This window comes from Perca fluviatilis, chromosome 13 (assembly GCF_010015445.1).
Source record: "Perca fluviatilis chromosome 13, GENO_Pfluv_1.0, whole genome shotgun sequence".
NCBI classification, from domain to species: Eukaryota; Metazoa; Chordata; class Actinopteri; order Perciformes; family Percidae; genus Perca; species Perca fluviatilis.
In genome coordinates this window covers 16,020,429-16,037,980 of record NC_053124.1, presented here as the reverse complement: position 1 = coordinate 16,037,980, position 17,552 = coordinate 16,020,429, and the positions used below count along the sequence as shown (strand labels likewise).

Here is a 17,552-nt window from a genome sequence, read left to right as displayed (position 1 = left end):
TCACACACACACACACACACACACACACACACACACACACACACACACACACACACACACACACACACACACACACACACACACACACACACACTCATATAGTTTAAGCACGAAGGCCTACATATGGCTCACAAAGTTCAAACAAGTTTAAAGGTGTAGTTTGAGATTTTGGGAAACATGCAAATGCACTTTCTTGCTGAGAGACAGATGAGCGGATTGCAATGCTCATGTCTGTACTATGAATATATAGCTTTACATACATAATTGACATAATTGTCACGGTGGGAAACAGCTAGCCTGTGTCTGTTCAAGGTAACAAAAGGCTCTGCACTTCTAAAGCTTGTTTGTTTTAATCTATACAAAGATTGAAGTATAAAAACGTACTTGGTGTGGTTTTACAGGGACTATTTTTTGCAGGGCTCAGTCACATCCTGTAGAACCCACCGTGAAACCACAATGTGACATTTTTACATTTTGGTTTTAGCATTGTATGAACAAGATTTATATATAAGATATTTAAATATAAGTTTTAATTGAGGTGCCATCAGGCAGATGTTGTTACCGTCAACAAGGCCAGGCTAGCTGTTTCCCAGTTTCAAGTTTATACTACGCTAAGCTAACCCTCTGCTGACGTGAGCTTTTTATTTACTGTACAGGCAGAAGAGTGATATCTATCTCCTTATCTAATTGTCAGAAAGAAAACAAATAAGCATATTTCCCAAATTGACAAAGTATTACTTTAAAATGTCTTCATCACCGTTATTGGATATTTTACTGGTTTATTTTTCCAATTCTTGCTAATTTAGGAGATGTTCTAATTATTTCAGTCCCCTGTTCTTAAATTAACTTTCAAACGTCCCTTTAACTGTAAATACAGTCAGTATGTTTTTGTAGCTAGACTGATTGTTCTGATCTTGACAGTTTTAAGCTGCAAAAAACATACTGCCGTTTTAAGAAGTTTACAGTCTATTATGAGTCCACTAGCTGCAGAGAAAAAAAGAAAATGTGAACTTTTTTCCCACACTAGTGATGTGCTGAACTTTTTTTATGTATCACCTCAGCAGTTTTTGGTCGCCTCAAGGTGTTGTAAATTCATTCTCCCATTCTAAGGAGGATTACCGACTCCACTTGACTTTGAAGCTCGAAGATTTCCAAAACACGGTTTGACTTCAAGGCTTCTCTGTAAGTTGAGGGCTTTTTAATGAGGGGATTTTGACTTGAGCCATAGATGGTCGACTCCCGTAATCAGGCCCTCTATCTCCCTTTTATACTTTATGCTTTACTGGCTCTTTCATTCTCATGGGACAGATATTACACAGTGCTCAGGGGGCAGTGTTGGGATTTTTTTTTTTTCAAAAAAAAATTTAAAATTTTTTTATTAATTTTTTTATTAAAATTATTTAATTTATTTTTTATTATTTAAAATTTTTGAACTAAGTTCACAGTTCCAAAAATGAACTAGTTCATAGTTATTTTTTTCCATATGTTGCCGCGAGCTATTATTTTTCAAAATTATTGCCACAGCCCATATAGAACCACAGACAGCAATTATTCACAGACACCAGAATGAACGAGTTCACAGTAACGTTCATCAGGCAGTAATACAGTACGAACGAGTTCATGAACTATCGTTCAATGAACGCGTGTTTTACTCTACCTCACATACAGGAATATGATGCACCCAAAGAGGATGCGTATGCTAATATTGGGTGACACTGATCATTGCTGTTGACCTCCGGTTCAATGCCGTTTGTGTGTGCAGGTTGCATGTTTCCACCCAGACTTTCAGTTTAAGCAAATCAAAAAACTTTTAATTCACCATTAATATGAATGGATGAGTGATGGGAACATGTCTACAGTGTTTCCAGCTCTCCACCCAATGCATGCTGGGATATCCTCAAGGCCTGCAGAGGATGAAAGGAATAGTTTGACATTTGAAAAATACACTTATTCTATTTCTTGTCGAGTGTTGGATATGAAGATCAATACCACTCTCATGTCCGTACACTAAATATGAAGCTACAACTAGCAGTCTGTTAGCTTAGCTTAGCATGTGGCTAGGCTATGTGGAAATATGTCATTGTGCAATACATAGGCTATTGGGGTTGTGCAATATGTTAGTTGTGCAATACGTAAGCTATTGGGGTTGTGAAATATGTTAGTTGTGCAATATGTAGGCTATTGGGGCTGTGCAATATGTTAGTTGTGCAATATGTAGGCTATTGGGGCTGTGCAATATGTTAGTTGTGCAATACGTAGGCTATTGGGGCTGTGCAATATGTTAGTTGTGCAATATGTAGGCTATTGGGGCTGTGCAATATGTTAGTTGTGCAATACGTAGGCTATTGGGGCTGTGCAATATGTTAGTTGTACAATACATAGGCTATTGAGGTTGTGCAATATGTTAGTTGTGCAATACGTAGGCTCTTTGGGGTGAGGCAATATGTCAGCTGTGCAATATTGTATTGTAATATTTTACTGTGCAAGGGCTGTGTCCCACTTATTGCGGAGAATACAGCCGATGGGTTGTTTAATGGGAAGTGCCAATGAAAGGAGTAGTTAATGCTTATTATATGTATATGGAAGCATGTTTGTATTGCAAGAGAGTATGTGTTGATAGATATTTGTATTTGCTGTCTTTTATGTATTTATTTTTGTGTTTTTTTTGTATTGTGTGTTGTCCTTGTGACGCTGCAGAATGGACAGAGTCCAAAACAAATTTCCCTTCGGGGACAATAAAGTATATCTTATCTTATCTTATACAGACTGGAAAAAGAGGAAAACCGCTAACCTGGCACTGATTGATGAAAAAAAAAATCCTTAAAATTAAAAAACCCGCCTGCCAGCACTTTTACATTTCACTGTGGTACACAACTGACGATATGTCCTGCTGGTTAAGCCTTATAGCAGCGATCCTTCAAAAACTCCCGAATCTGAAGTGGTGCAAATGCTAGGGATTGCAACATCTAGTCCTTTCAACGAACACAAATGAACACATTAACCAACATATATGCTGGAACTCTTTCTTGGCTGGGAGCAGCGCCTTCCTTTAAGCTCCACTTGTTGCTTGGCGATCTCACAGTGACTACAGTAAAAAGTTTGTGTACGGATTAACAAACAAAATATACTGTGTTAATAACAGTAGTTAGCTTTAGGGGTGGTTTTAGGTGGATTTTGTTACCCTTTTAACTGAGCCAGGCAAGCTGTTTCCCCCTGTTTCAGTTCTTTATGCTGAACTATGCTAATCGCCTGCTAGGCTTAGCGTCACATTTTGTGGACAGACTTGAGAGTGGTATCAATTTTCTCATGAACGTATTTCCCAAAATGTCAAACTATTACTTTAAGACAATAGGCTAAATGAGCTCTTTGTTCCTGCTCTTACTCCCTGTTAAGCCTTTCCCTTAAACAACCTTCACCTTTAAACTTTGACTTAATCATTAAACACTCTGAATTCAAGTCAGCTGATAAACTGAGCCCTATATCCACTTCATGTGAGAACAAAGCAGTAGTCGCCTCAGACCTGGCTTTCATTATGAGATATTTCTTTGCCAAATGCACCACAACAGACACCGCTTTGATTGACGTCACCTAATGATGCATATTGTAGGTCCATGTGAAGCCCCGCAGTAACTACCGCTATCGTATCAGACCAGAAAATGGAGGACAGATGCTGACATGAGCATGAATGATACCACCTGTAGTTTTAAACGTTTCTCTCCTGTCTCTGTATTGTTTCCGTTGATGATGGCAAGGCCTTTGGTGTGTGAGAGAGGTTAGAGGATTAAAGAGAAGGACAGAGACAGACTGAGAAAGTGAGTAATGCACAGCTAAATGTTAGCCACTCATAAAAAAACTTATTTTACCAATTGTAGCCTTATTTTTCATGTTTATGGAAAAAAGGGAATCAAATAGGATTAATGAAAACAGCATGGAATAGGATAACATTTGAAAGAGATGCTGTCTTAACTGAATAAGGGGTTTATATAATATTTCTACTGTACATGTAGAACTAGAGGGTTCCTAGTTTGCATACATGGGAAATCATCCAAAATTACAATGAGAACACTTACTTTCAGATTTCAAGAATTTTAAAAAACAATATCACTGAGGAAACAATAATCAAAAATAGAGAAACAATACTAAATCTTAAATGGTTCAGAATAGGTTACATGGGATACAAATGAATGTAAATAAAAAACAACAATGAACTGAGGTGGATGGAAATGGAGTGAAGTGGAAGAAAGAAAGAGCAATAGAAAGTGACAGAGATGGAAAAGTACAGATGGAGAGAAATTGAGCATGAGAGAAAGAGAGCCTCAGAGACAGAGAGAGTGGGTACATTGTGCTGTGGAGTCGGATCAGGTCGTCCCGTTCAGAGCAGAGAGAGAAGCGTTGCTCAGATCAGCTCAGAGGCTGACAGCTCTCTGACAGGGATTAGAGGACTGCCTGTAAATAATAGGGGTTCAGACCTGGGGCACCTAGCTCCTTGACAAAGTGCACATTTCTCATCTATCACATCTTTCCCTCTCTTGAGAGAACCAGCATAACTGAAATAAATGGTTTATAAGCAGTGTAAAGTGGAATTCTATTGGCAATCATCTGCATCATCTCAAAGAGAAACCTTAACATTTCTAGGAAAATAGAATAGATGACATCATTAATTTGAACTGAACATCTGTGGGCCAGACACAGACCCAGCCTTAAAATAGGTATTGTAGGCAGGCGGTACGTAACCTGCAGGGTATATTTATTTGGTAAATGTTTGCTTTCAACAATTTGTGTGCAGTTCAGATAATTCAGCCACAGCTGAGTGGTCTGTGGTAGAGGAAGCATGGCCTTAAAGTGTGCACAAATAAGGTGAGATAAGATTAGATGCTGTTACATGAAACGTCAGACAGTATGTATAATCAATATGAAGATTGCAATTCAGTGCAATAAATACAATATACAGTTAACAAAGTTGAAGAAGTATTGCCTCAGATTATACAGTCATGCATTGGGGGCAATGCATGATGTACCATTAGTCCACACAAACAAGCCCGCTGCGACAATGTGAACTAAATGATGGCGTATAAGATGTGCAGATGTGCATTTAGTGTAAGCTACATAGCCTATACAATATAATTCCCATAGCTCGCTGTAATTGGAGGAAAAGGCGAGTTTTGTATGGAGCATGGACATGAGAAATCATTAAAGCAACCAATAACTGTAATAACCAATAACTTTTAATGTACATATGGGCATGTGAGCAGGTCAAAGGGACCTCTGCCTCGCCCTGAGTGTCTTTGGGTGTCCAGACACGCCCTATAGCCACCGGGGCTGAGGAGGAGGATCGGGTGAAAGCGGAGAGGAGGGAAAGAGAAGAACCCGTCCCCTGTCAGAAGTATGCGGGGCTCGTCCTCTCAGACCTTACGTCAGCCCGGACTCTTTAACAAACTGTCGGTCCCGGTCAGGACGCAGGCAGAGGTGCACGGAGATGACAGCGACGGGACGAGGAGGATGTAGCACACCTGCGGAGAGCGGCGTGGCATGCGTTTAAAGCGGAAACTAATTCTGGATTCAATGCATTTGCAGTTCCTCACCAGTGATGAGTTGGCTCCTGTTGTGGATTCTAACTGCAGCCGGGATTCAACAGGTGGGATGAATGATAATAAAGAGCCCTTTTTAATGTGCAAGCTGCATAGGCTACTTAGCTCACTTTCAGGATGCACACAGTAGCCTAGGCTAGGCTAAGCATAAGACTTGTGAGATTAACATTATTCTGCATCTCTATTGCCCATTTAGTGTGTTTTAAAAAATGAAAAGTTACCCCTACTATGGGGACTTGTGTTTGTATAGGCTAATTCACAAGTTTTAGGGACTTCTGCCAGTTTTTATTTTATTTTACCAACTCTTGTCTATTTATATTGTTTACATCCCTTTAGGGAGTTTTGTGGTACTCAGTGGCAAGTTTATAGTAACCACGTCGTTTTTCAAGGTAGCCTAACATAAATTAATGTGATGACATCAAAAAAGAGTAAGTCAGTACTGCCTATGGCACGTTTTCTTGACTTGTGAAAGAGTAAGCTTGATTGAATGGACTGACTAACCTGAACCCCATTTTTCCCTCTAATTGTTTCCGAAGAGAAGACGTTTTGTCATCAACCACCCCGGGGTTAAATTTGCAGAGTGAGATGCTGGCAGTTTCCACTTTGCAGCTTCACCATCTTCCCATCGTTTGTTATATGCTAGTGCCACCTCGTGGTAATATAGGAAACAGCTCCCCCCCCCCATAAAATGTTGTCACACCTTCCTGCAAAGGGTTTGCCCATGCCTGTGCACAGATCAGAAGTCATCTGATCTGACAGGAGGGAAAAGATCAAACCAGCAGGGAAAGGAAGGTCATGAGTCATCATGGTCACTTCTCACAACAGAGAAAAGAAAACAGCATTATAAGTAACTGGCCATCACCAAAACATAACAGCTGAAAAACATTCAAAGAGGTGATGATATCGAAGGTTTGTGTCACGAATATCTAAATGTCTAAAACCTGAATATTTTGAGATCACTCTCAACTATTTGAGTGTCTTTCTCTGCTTTTTAGTTTTGCTCTAGTTTTTCTTAAATATGTGTTTCTCTAACTCATTTAGTGCTATGTTAGGGATCCTTTTCCTGACAGCATTTAAATACCTTTTAAATAAAATCATGCTGAATTTAGTCAACAAAAGATGAACAATTTCAGGCTGATGATTGCATTAGCCCATTTAGTGCTTTGTTAGGGATCCTTTTCCTGACAGCATTTAAATACCTTTTAAATAAAATCATGCTGAATTTAGTCAACAAAAGATGAACGATTTCAGGCTGATGATTGCATTAGCCTTTACCCAATGTTTTCATAATTAACTTATGAAACGCCCACCTCTCTCTGCTCTCCTGGATTTGTTAAGAGTGATGGACAGCTTTTGTGCTGTGTTTGTTTTGGTTTTCCCTTCTTTATAAATTAGCCTGAGGGCTAAATTAACTCATCTGAGGAATGGCTTAGTGGCACAGCCGTGATTAAAACTAATTTATCTGCATTAGCTTTTAACACTGAGCACAGCAGTTATTAATATGCACATAATTCCATTGAAGTGCTGTGAACAAGCTTAGGGATATGACACAGGGCACGGCTTGCATAAGATGATTAAGCATGTTTCCTCACAATTAATTGCGAATTAAGTCTGCATGCACACATGTGTGTAAATGCATGTGTTTTTTTCATGGATCAGAAGCTCCTTTCTTGAGTGCAGAGCTCTGAGCATATAGATGATATTATGATTTGTGAGTATCGAGACAATATTGGCCCTCCTGTGCATTGGTTGCCTGACTGTCAAGACCTAGACCAGTCAACAGTGTGGCAATTATGATGGACGTGTCTGCTACGATTTTAATGTGTCTTAATCATTAACACTTTGATTGTATTATACTTCATGTAAGTTACTCTGCATTTTTGCCAAAAAAGTTCCATATTAGTTTTAGGGATGTATAGTTGTCTATTCTATGCCTAAGAGCCAACCTCAGTTTCCCAGAGAGCATATTCTGGCATTTTTCCCAAGCACACTGTGTTCTCAAAACAAGCAGAAATTCATTTAAATAGTGATATCTGTTGTCAGAAAAACACTCTAAATCAGTGAAGAAAAGCTTCCTCTGTCGACACTCATGCATCCACTATCTAAAACTAACCTCCAAGTGCTAGGCTGTTAATGTGGCTCATGTGGCCTGTTTTAGTGAGAACATCTGCTTTTAAGAACGACAGAACTGTTAACTGTGTGATCTTGGCTTGTAAGAGTCAAAACACACTGACGTTCATGTTTCATTGGCAGGATTTTGTAACTGTTGCAGATTTTAAATATAATAATGGAACACTTCCAGAGTGTTAAGTATATACAAGACGAGACTATGCCATTGCTTTAAGACCACTGGGTGTGTACTTCATTTTTATGGGCTTAATTGATTTATTGCACAGAGCAGACGTTAGCAGGCTGCCATGTGTTCCACCCGTGTACGCAGTAAAATAAAGGTGTTTGACACCATTAGGATCAGCGACTTTCTGAGACAGGATTATCAAAGAGGGCAGAATATAAAAGAATTCAGGAGAGCTTCGCCACATGGGGTCAAATACATTCCATGTGATAAAAGATGACTGTTTGGTTTTTCACAAACACAGAGAAAGACTAGCTACTGAAACCTATGTGACCAAACATAATGCTGTATTTTTTATGTAGTGAGGGTTCAGTGAAATGGCTACAAATATGAACTGCACATCATGGTTGAACTGCATTTATTAAAAAAAAAAAAAAAATTGTCTTTTAGGCTTAATTTGTTTACTTTCCTCTCTCCAGGTCTACTCCCAGAATTCCACTGCCATGCCGCCTGCCATAGCCTTCACATCCCCAGCTGTGGACCTGTACAACCGCACGCAGTACTGCAAGTGGCCCTGCGAGTGCCCGACTGTCACCCCTACCTGTCCGCTGGGCGTGAGCCTCCTCATGGATGGCTGTGAATGCTGCAAGACCTGCGCCCGGCAGGTGGGAGAGGTGTGCAACGAGGCAGACACATGCGACTACCACAAGGGACTGTACTGCGACTACAGCTCGGACAAGCCTAGGTACGAAAAAGGAGTGTGTGCATGTAAGTGTCGCTCACCAAAACCGACAAAACCAAGATTTTACACAGTTTATTTTCTGATGTGTTTTTGGATCACTGTCCACACTGCAGCACAGACTGCAGGTAACCAGATTATGTTTCAGTAGAGCAGGTGTTTGCTGCCATATCAACACTGGTTGTCCTAGCAACACACCACAGGTGTCACTTGACTAGAATACTGATGCAGTTTAATGTTGCCTGCTTGGTACCACAGGCAGCAACATGCAAGCAATTCTTTCACCTCCTCTGATTTTTCTTTGTTATTTCGGGAGTTTGTAGTTGCACTATCATTGTAATATCCTGCTGAATTAATTCACTTCGCTCAATGCCAACAGTTGCATGTCCACAAATTTGATGTGGATCATATTACAAACCACATATGGAAATGATTTCAAAAGCCTGACTTCCATATGTTTTTGGGGTGTTTACACATGGGAAATAAAATCTAACTCCTAAACATGCAAAAAAGCTTTTTGTATAACATAATGTTTTTATTATAATAATATTCTTTATTTAGCATCACTTGCCCCAGACTAAGCCCTAACCGTAGTCCATATGTTTCATTTTTCACACTAAAATAGAGAATGTTGGGTTTTGCATTAAAATAAAGTCACTTGCTTCTTAATGTATTGTATGTAATATATCATTTTATCATTCACAGCATTGCTATTGTGTGTTATCAGCCTGCAACACAAAGTGTCAAATCAGAAAGTTATTGTGTGAATGCAGATTCAGCAGAATTCACAGTATTGTAATCTTTGGTCACCTACTACTTCAACATACTTTCAGCCACAAAAAACATTCAAATATCAAAAATGTTCACTTCTTTAAGGACATGTGTGCTTGTATTCAACTTTTCTCCACTGTAGTTTTTAAAATATTAAGCTTTTTTTCTTGAAAAGTCATTGAAAGTCAATGGAGCAATCTTTAAATCCTCTTCAGGCTTCTTCCTACCAGTTGAGTGCCAGTTTTTGAAATCGCTAATATACCCACATTGTTTGACTTTATCCACACATATTATGTATCAATATGTCTGCAAATTCTTCCTGGTGCTCACGGTGAGGTCATTATATTCATACCACATATTGTTTAGGCTTTTTAATGGCTTTTTTCAACAAACTATACTATGACTTTGATATCACTTTTTCGACATACTATGCTATGACTTTTTGATATACTATACTATAACTTTTGTATCACTTTTTTCGATCATGTTATACTATGATTTTTTATCACTTTTTTTCGACTACCATACTATGACTTTTTAATGGATTTTTTCGACATATAATACTATGACTTCTTTCGACATACATACTATGACTTTTTTATCACTTTTTTTGTCATACTATACTATGAATTTTTTATCACTTTTTTCAACATACTATAATACTTCTTTTTTATCACTTTTTTTTTCAATAAATGGCTTTTTTGGGGTTTTTTTTTTTTTTTTTTTTTTATTATAAAATCTTTTTTTTATAACTTTTTTCATCATATTATACTATGAACTTTTTCAACATGCTATACTATGGCTTTTTTATTACTTTTTTCGTCATACTATACTATGGCTGTTTTATCACTTTTTTCGACATACTATACTATGGCTTTTTTATAACTTTTTTCGTCATATTATACTATGAATTTTTTCAACATGCTATACTATGGCTTTTTTATTACTTTTTTCATCATACTATAATACTTCTTTTTTATCACTTTTTTCAACATACTATACTATGGCTGTTTTATGACTTTTTTCGACATACTATACTATGGCTTTTTTATAACTTTTTTCGTCATATTATACTATGAATTCTTTCGACATACTATACTATGGCTTTTATATCAATTCTTTCAACATAGTATAATATGACTTTTTCAAAATGCTATGAATTTTTTTATCACTTTCCTTTTAGACATACTATATTATGGTTGGGAGGTAGAATGGTTGTCCCATAACCACAAGGGTGGCAGATCAATCCCAGGCTCCTCTGGCAGCATGTCACAGTGTCCCTGATTTCATCTATACTATGTTGTTTTCGACATACTATGGCTTTTTTATAACTTTTTTCGACATACTATAATATCATTTTTTCAACATACTATGATCTGTTGTGTAGGACTAGATGGTAATATCCCTCAATTATTCGTACTTGAGGCACCGATGAGACTCCGTGGGATGGTCAATTGAGTGATGGCACCCTTTGGGTTGTCAAGTGGGCGCCCTCCTTCTTAGGTGTTTCGCTGATAGGCCCACGACACCTCCAGAGGGTTCAGCAGTGAATCCCAGCGTCCCAGGTTCACTCCCTAGATGCTATCAACTCACTTGAAGGCCCAGGCGGAGTCCTTTCTTTTCATCCACAGCCACTGGCTCCCCTTTTCAGCAGCCTTGGAGAGGTCTTTGATTGCCTGCCGATGGGCCTTCCCTCGCACTCCTATCTCCCTGAGTAGCCTAGATGTTGAGGTGGCTACAAACCCTCTGCAACCTACTTCCACTGGGTGTACCTTTGCATTCCAGCCCTGTTGTTGCGCATCGGCTGCAAGTTCTGCGTACCTCAGCCTTTTCCATTCATAGGCCTCCTCCACTGCACCCTCCCAGGGCACGGTGAGCTCGATGATTTAGACAAGCTTCAGCGAGGCTGACCACAGAACAAGGTCTGGTCGCAGGTTGGTAGCTGCATTCTCAGCTGGGAAGCAGAGTTTCTTATCCAGGTCTGCCAGCAGCTTCCAGTCCCGTGCTCTGCTCAGCCGCCCAGTGTCTGGTCTTACGGTAGTGAGGCTGCCTTGACCCTCACCCTCCCGGACAAATGGTGTTGGCCGCCACCGAGATGACGGGGGAGGAAGGGCATTCACACTTGTCCGTCGGCTTTCCAGCACTGCTGCAAGACACTTTAGCACCTGGTTGTGCCGCCAGGTGTAACGGCCTTGGGTGAGACTGGTCTTACATCCCACTAAGATGTGCTTCAGTGTTGCTGGACTTGGACATAGAGGGCATGTGGGGTCTTCAGCATACTACTGGCTTAGGTTTGCAGGGGAAGGCAGGACATCGTAGACAGCCCTGATGGTAAAGCTTGCCCTGAATGCCTCCATCTCCCACAGCTCACTCCAGGAGATCTTCCTCTTCTCCACTCCTTTCCATGCCATCCACTGCCCTTGCTTTGCCTGTGCCACAGCTTGAGCACACCTTCTTGCTTCCTCCTCCCGACGTACCTCCTGGACCACAAGCTTGCGTCTTTGAAATGGAGAAGCCTTACTCTACACTGGTATACTGGCACCCAGGCCAAAACCACTCCTCCCCTCCTGCACTCGACCCACGATGTCCTTGTGTCTGAGTGCTACTTTTGCCTGCTCAGTTGCAGCCAATGGAGTCCATTTCCTCCCAGTAGCCAGGATGGGGGCAACTTGGGCTACAAATGCATCGCTCGAATCCAGTAGCATCATCTCCAGTCTGACTTTGGCGCACTTGTACTCCTCTGCCAGGCTGGAAATGGGCAGATGTAACATCCCTTTGCCGTAGAGCCCAATGCTGCTGAGGCACTTGGGAAGGCCAAGCCACTTCCTTACATATGAACTAACCAGTCTCTTCAGCTTTTCCACCTTTGAGAGCGGGACTTCATAGAGGGTTAGCGGCCACAGGAGACGTGGGAGTAGTCCATACTGCATGCACCAGAGCTTCAGCTTGCCAGGATGCAGGGTTCTGTCGATGTTCTCCAGGCCGCTGGTTACCTCCTTCCTGAGCTGCTCTACTTGCTCTTTGTCTTTAAGGGAGGCATCATACCACCGACCTAGGCTCTTCACAGGCTTCTCGGAGACCGTTGGAATGGGTTCCTCGCCAATATGGAAGCGGTGCTCTGACAGCTTCCCCTTGACAATGGAGATGCTTCTGGACTTGCTCGGCTTGATCTTCATGCGAGCCCGCTCAATGTTTTCCTGTAGCTTTCTTAGTACAGTGCAAACCTTGGTCGTGGTTAAAGTTGTGAGGTCGTCCATGTAGGCTCTGAGTGGTGGCAGCCTCAGCCCAGGTCTTATTCGCTGTCCGCCAACTGTCCATTGCGAGGCCCGGATGATGACCTCCATGGCCATGGTAAAGGCCAACGGAGAGATGGTACAGCCGGCCATGATTCCCACTTCCAGGTGTTGCCATGCTGTCGTGTACTCTGCTGTTGTCACGCAGAGTTGGACATCCTCAAAGTAGGCCTTAACAAGGGTTGTGAGAGCTGCTGGAACACTGAAGTAGTCAAAGGCTGTCCACAGGAGGGTGTAAGGTACTAAACCAAAGGCATTCGCGAGATCCAGGAATACCACGTGAAGATCTGTTCCCTCCTTTTTGGCGACCTGGATCTGATGCCAGATGACACTAGCATGTGCTACACAACCAGAAAAGCCTGAGATGCCTGCTTTCTGAATTGACGTGTCAATCAGGTTGTTTCTTTGCAGGTATCCTGCCAATCTGTGAGCGACCACACTGAAGAAGATTTTTCCCTCGACGTTTAGAAGGCTGATCTGGCGGAACTGCCCAATCACTGATGAGTCCTTTTCCTTGGGGATACTTTTTATCACTTTTTTTTATATGCTATGCTATGGCTTTTTTATCATCTTTTTTGACATACTATACTATGGCTTTATTATAACTTTTTTTCAACATACTATATTATGATTTTTTTGACATGCTACACTATGGCTTTCTTATCACTTTTATCAACATACTATAATACAGCTTTTTTATTACTTTTCTTTTAGACATATTATACTATGGCTGGGAGGTGGAATGGTTGTCTTGTCATCACAAGGTTGGCGGATCAATACCAGGCTCCTCTGGACACATTTTGTCTATCCTATGTCTTTTTTCGACATACTATACTATGGCTTTTTTATCACTTTTTTCGACATACTATACTATGGCTTTTTCGACATACTATATTATGACTTTTTATCACTTTTTTTCAACATACTATACTATGAATTTTTTCAACATCTATACTATGAATTTTTTTTAATCAACTTTGCAGAGGTCACGTTCATCAAACAAAGTTTACACGCAATTTGTCTTTTCTTTTGTATGTGGTGCTGAGTGTTCGAAGAGACAACCAGTCCTCCAAACCATGCGAGGATATGGGTTTGTTCCCTTTTTTCAACATACTATACTATGACTTTTTAACTTTTTTCAACATACTATACTATGCCTTTTTATCACTTTTTTCAACGTACTATACTATGACTTTTTTCCACTTACCATAATGGGTGACTTGTGGCTAGGCCAGTTTGGCAGATCAATCCCAGGCTCCTCCAGCCACGAGTCAAATTGTCTTTTTTGACATACAGCTATAGCTTCTTGTCACTGTTTTTGATATACTATACTATGACTTTTATATGACTTTTTTCGACATATGATTCTATGACTTTTGTTGACATGCTATACTATGACTTTTCTTTTTTTTTAAACCTTAAAATATTCCACCTTTGTTTGACACATTATTTGTATTATTCAACATTTCATTGATATTTGTACTAATTAAAACCATTCCCACTTTTTTGACAATTGTCACTACTTCACCTTCTTGTACCATAATTATGCCAGCAATCCAGTTTAGCTTTAGCAATTTAGCTTTTTAGCATTCACAATGCATTCTTAGTTCACCTACAGTGACATATATTTTTACATCCTAAGAATAGTTTCATTCAGAACCACTTAATTATGATTCTAAATGCAATGACATTGTGACCTGACTTCCACGTGTGCAGTTTGTCTTGCATGTCTCTATAGCATGTGACCGACTGCTTGTTGTTCCCCTCTGCCAGATATGGTTGGAACAGGCTGCGAGCATGATGGCGTGATCTACCGTAATGGGCAGAGCTTCAAGCCCAGCTGTAAATACGAGTGTGTGTGTGTGAATGGCGCCATCGGCTGTGTGGCGCTGTGCACAGAGTCCCAGCCTCCGCGGGTTTGGTGCCAAACCCCTCGCCGGGTCAAAATCCGGGGACAATGCTGTGAGCAATGGATCTGTGATGAACCCAAAAGAGGGCGCAAGACGGCGCCACGACATGCAGTAGAGGGTAGGACGCCTTAGATATATATACACGAGAGGGGGGTCATGTTTTCTGTTGCTTGGTGAAGTTGGGCTTTATCTTGCAAACTTTTTCTTTTTTACAAGTCCCAATAACACTGCCAAATCCCCTAATTTCCTTCCAGCCTGCTGAAATTAAAAGTCTGAAAACATAAAGGTGAGCTAAATCAAAGGGAATGCTTCATGTATTGTAAGAGAACACAAAAACTAAGTGCGAGGGAATAAACTAGGGAAATGATTGTCATTGCTTTATAAGCATGGTTATGTAAACCAATTTTTAGGTTCAGGAGGCTTTTTAGAGAACTCTGATCTGGAGGATATCATTGAAGATGCAGTTCACGGAATAACTTCATATGTACAGTTGAATGTATTGTACATGGATGTAAGAGGCCATGGAATGTAAAGTAGAATTTATATTGTTTTTTTCAATAGCAGATGGATAAGATTGGATTGGATTTGATTAAGTAGTAGCAGCTGTGTTTGGAATTGGCAATAAACACATATGAGGTGTGGGTGTGTGTGCAGGGACAGACCAATCCTTTCCTGTGGAAGCCCTCACACTGTTTTTGGGTCATGTCCAGTTTCCAGTCCTGTATTGCAGCAGTGCTGTAGAGGGATTAATGTGAACGAAGATCTCTTTGTGTTGCATAAGGACACAAATCAGATCCAGATTACAAGGCAAACACAATTTAAAGATGTAGATTAAAAACAGAGACAGCAGAAGGGGAGGCAGTGTTCCTATGCTTCTCTTGGTAATAGCTTCTCTCTAAGGGCTTTTGACTTTTCTCTGTTGTCACGTTAAATCATTATGGTGACACCTTTATCATTAAACATCATTTTATGCTTTAGTTCTTTATTTTGGTTATTATTATTATTAGTTGTATCAGTCTGTATCACAAATAAACTGTGATATTTGTAGCAGTTTGTCGACATGATCTATTTACCTCACTTCTCTGATCCAGCTTCCCCAGCTGAGACCAGGAGCTGGCACAAGAACTGCATTACCCAGACTACCTCGTGGAGCCCCTGCTCAAAGACCTGTGGCCGCGGCCTGTCCCTGAGGATCTCTAACGCCAACGAGCAGTGTGAGCTGGTCAGAGAATCTCGCCTTTGCAACCTGCGGCCCTGTGAGGTCGACATCACCAAACATATCAAGGTAGTGATTCTGTTTAATATTTTAAGTGGTCAAACTAATTGAATGATGAAAACTGCATATTAAAAGGTTCCCAGAATTTACACCTTTATACTCCCTTCCTTCTTCAGCCGGGAAAGAAATGTCTGAACATATACAGGGAAGAACTGCCCTCAAACCTCACCATCTCTGGCTGCACCAGCAGGAAGCAGTACAGGCCCAAATACTGCGGCGTCTGCACAGATGAGCGCTGCTGCATCCCCTACAAGTCCAAAACCATCGACGTAGAGTTTGAGTGTCCTAACGGGACGGGATTCACATGGAAGATGCTGTGGGTCCAGGCATGCTTCTGTAACCTCAGCTGCAAAAACCCCAACGACATCTTCGCCGAGTTGGAGAGTTACTATGGTCACCCAGAAGTCATGAACTAACAGGTGGCAATCATGCTCTCTACCTGTGGGAGGATCCCGACTTTCTTTTGGCTTCTTTTTCTCTTATGCAATGGTTTGTATTTGTGATGCGTGTAATTATGTACAAGGGATTTTCTTATGGTCTTTTTTTTTCCTATTGGAAAAATCTGTAAATATGAAATATATATGTGTCTCCAGATTGGATTCATAAAGCATAACGTGCTTTTGAAGAATATTTGAAGAACTGCTTTGCAAATGAAAAAGCCAGAGTGTGAAAGTTGAAGGCTTAATTTATTTATGTAGCTTTTTGCATATGTAATAACATATGTAGTGTTCTTGAGATGCTTTCAAATGCAGTCAACATTGTCTGTCTTTAAAGTCAAGTCAACTTAGATAAGGCTTTACTGTAGAAATTTTCCTTTATAGTTCATGAAATTTACTTTATAATAAATGTTAAAAAAGGCAGAAATGGACTGAGATGTCAAAGATAAAGCTTTATTTTAGGACCACATGTCTTAATATGAAATAATGACAGGATCAGGAAAGATCAGTTACAAGATTTATTTTTATTGTCATTTTTTTAATAAATACAAACCGTTATGTCATTTTAATTCCTTTTCTACAGCATTAGACAGTTGTGCATCTTTACAAAGCTGTGTATATCTTCTACAAAGCAAAATGCTGCTGTAGTGCAAGTAAAATACAGGAGTAGAAGGTGTCAGGTAAGTTCTATGGCTATCCTCATGTTAACATGTGGACCCATCACTTCACTCACCCAAAAATCCACAACCACATAGGAGCATCACGTCTAAAAAAAAAAACAACAAAAAACAAGAAATATTCCATGGCACATCTTTGTTCCATTGTGCTTGATTGCATAGAAATCATCATAAAAAAAATGAAACTGTCCGAAGCCATGATTCATTAATAAAGCATACAATGTAAAAACTTCAGAATTTTCTGTTTTAGTGTGTTTTGATTAATGACAAAGCATACAGCCTCGTTGGAATGTACTAAAAATGACCGTTTGATTCCTGAAAGATGCAAGTTCACCAGAGAACAGATGTGTAATTGTTAAAATAACAGATTTTGAAAGAAAAAAAAAAAACTCAAGGATAATGGATATTGGCATGTTAAAACAATATTATTCGCTGTATGTACATGGTATACTGGAAGTCTTTCCTTCAACGTTACATAGCAATTTGTGAGGCAAACTGCCATTTTTATTTATCCAAGTTCTCTCTCTCTCTCTCTCTCTCTCTCTCTCTCTCTCTCTCTCTCTCTCTC

The 17,552-nt window shown here is 40.1% G+C and overlaps 1 protein-coding gene across 1 annotated transcript; it reads left to right on the top strand.

The window, feature by feature from the left end:
* The first annotated feature begins 5,349 nt into the window (after nt 1-5,349).
* On the top strand, nt 5,350-17,380 carry ccn4a (cellular communication network factor 4a). The gene is made up of 5 exons (XM_039819788.1): nt 5,350-5,635; nt 8,361-8,649; nt 14,458-14,712; nt 15,686-15,879; nt 15,987-17,380. Exons 1-5 carry the CDS (start codon nt 5,588-5,590, stop codon nt 16,284-16,286), a joined length of 1,086 nt encoding a protein of 361 aa, XP_039675722.1. The 5' UTR covers nt 5,350-5,587; the 3' UTR covers nt 16,287-17,380.
* Nucleotides 17,381-17,552: the final 172 nt, after the last annotated feature.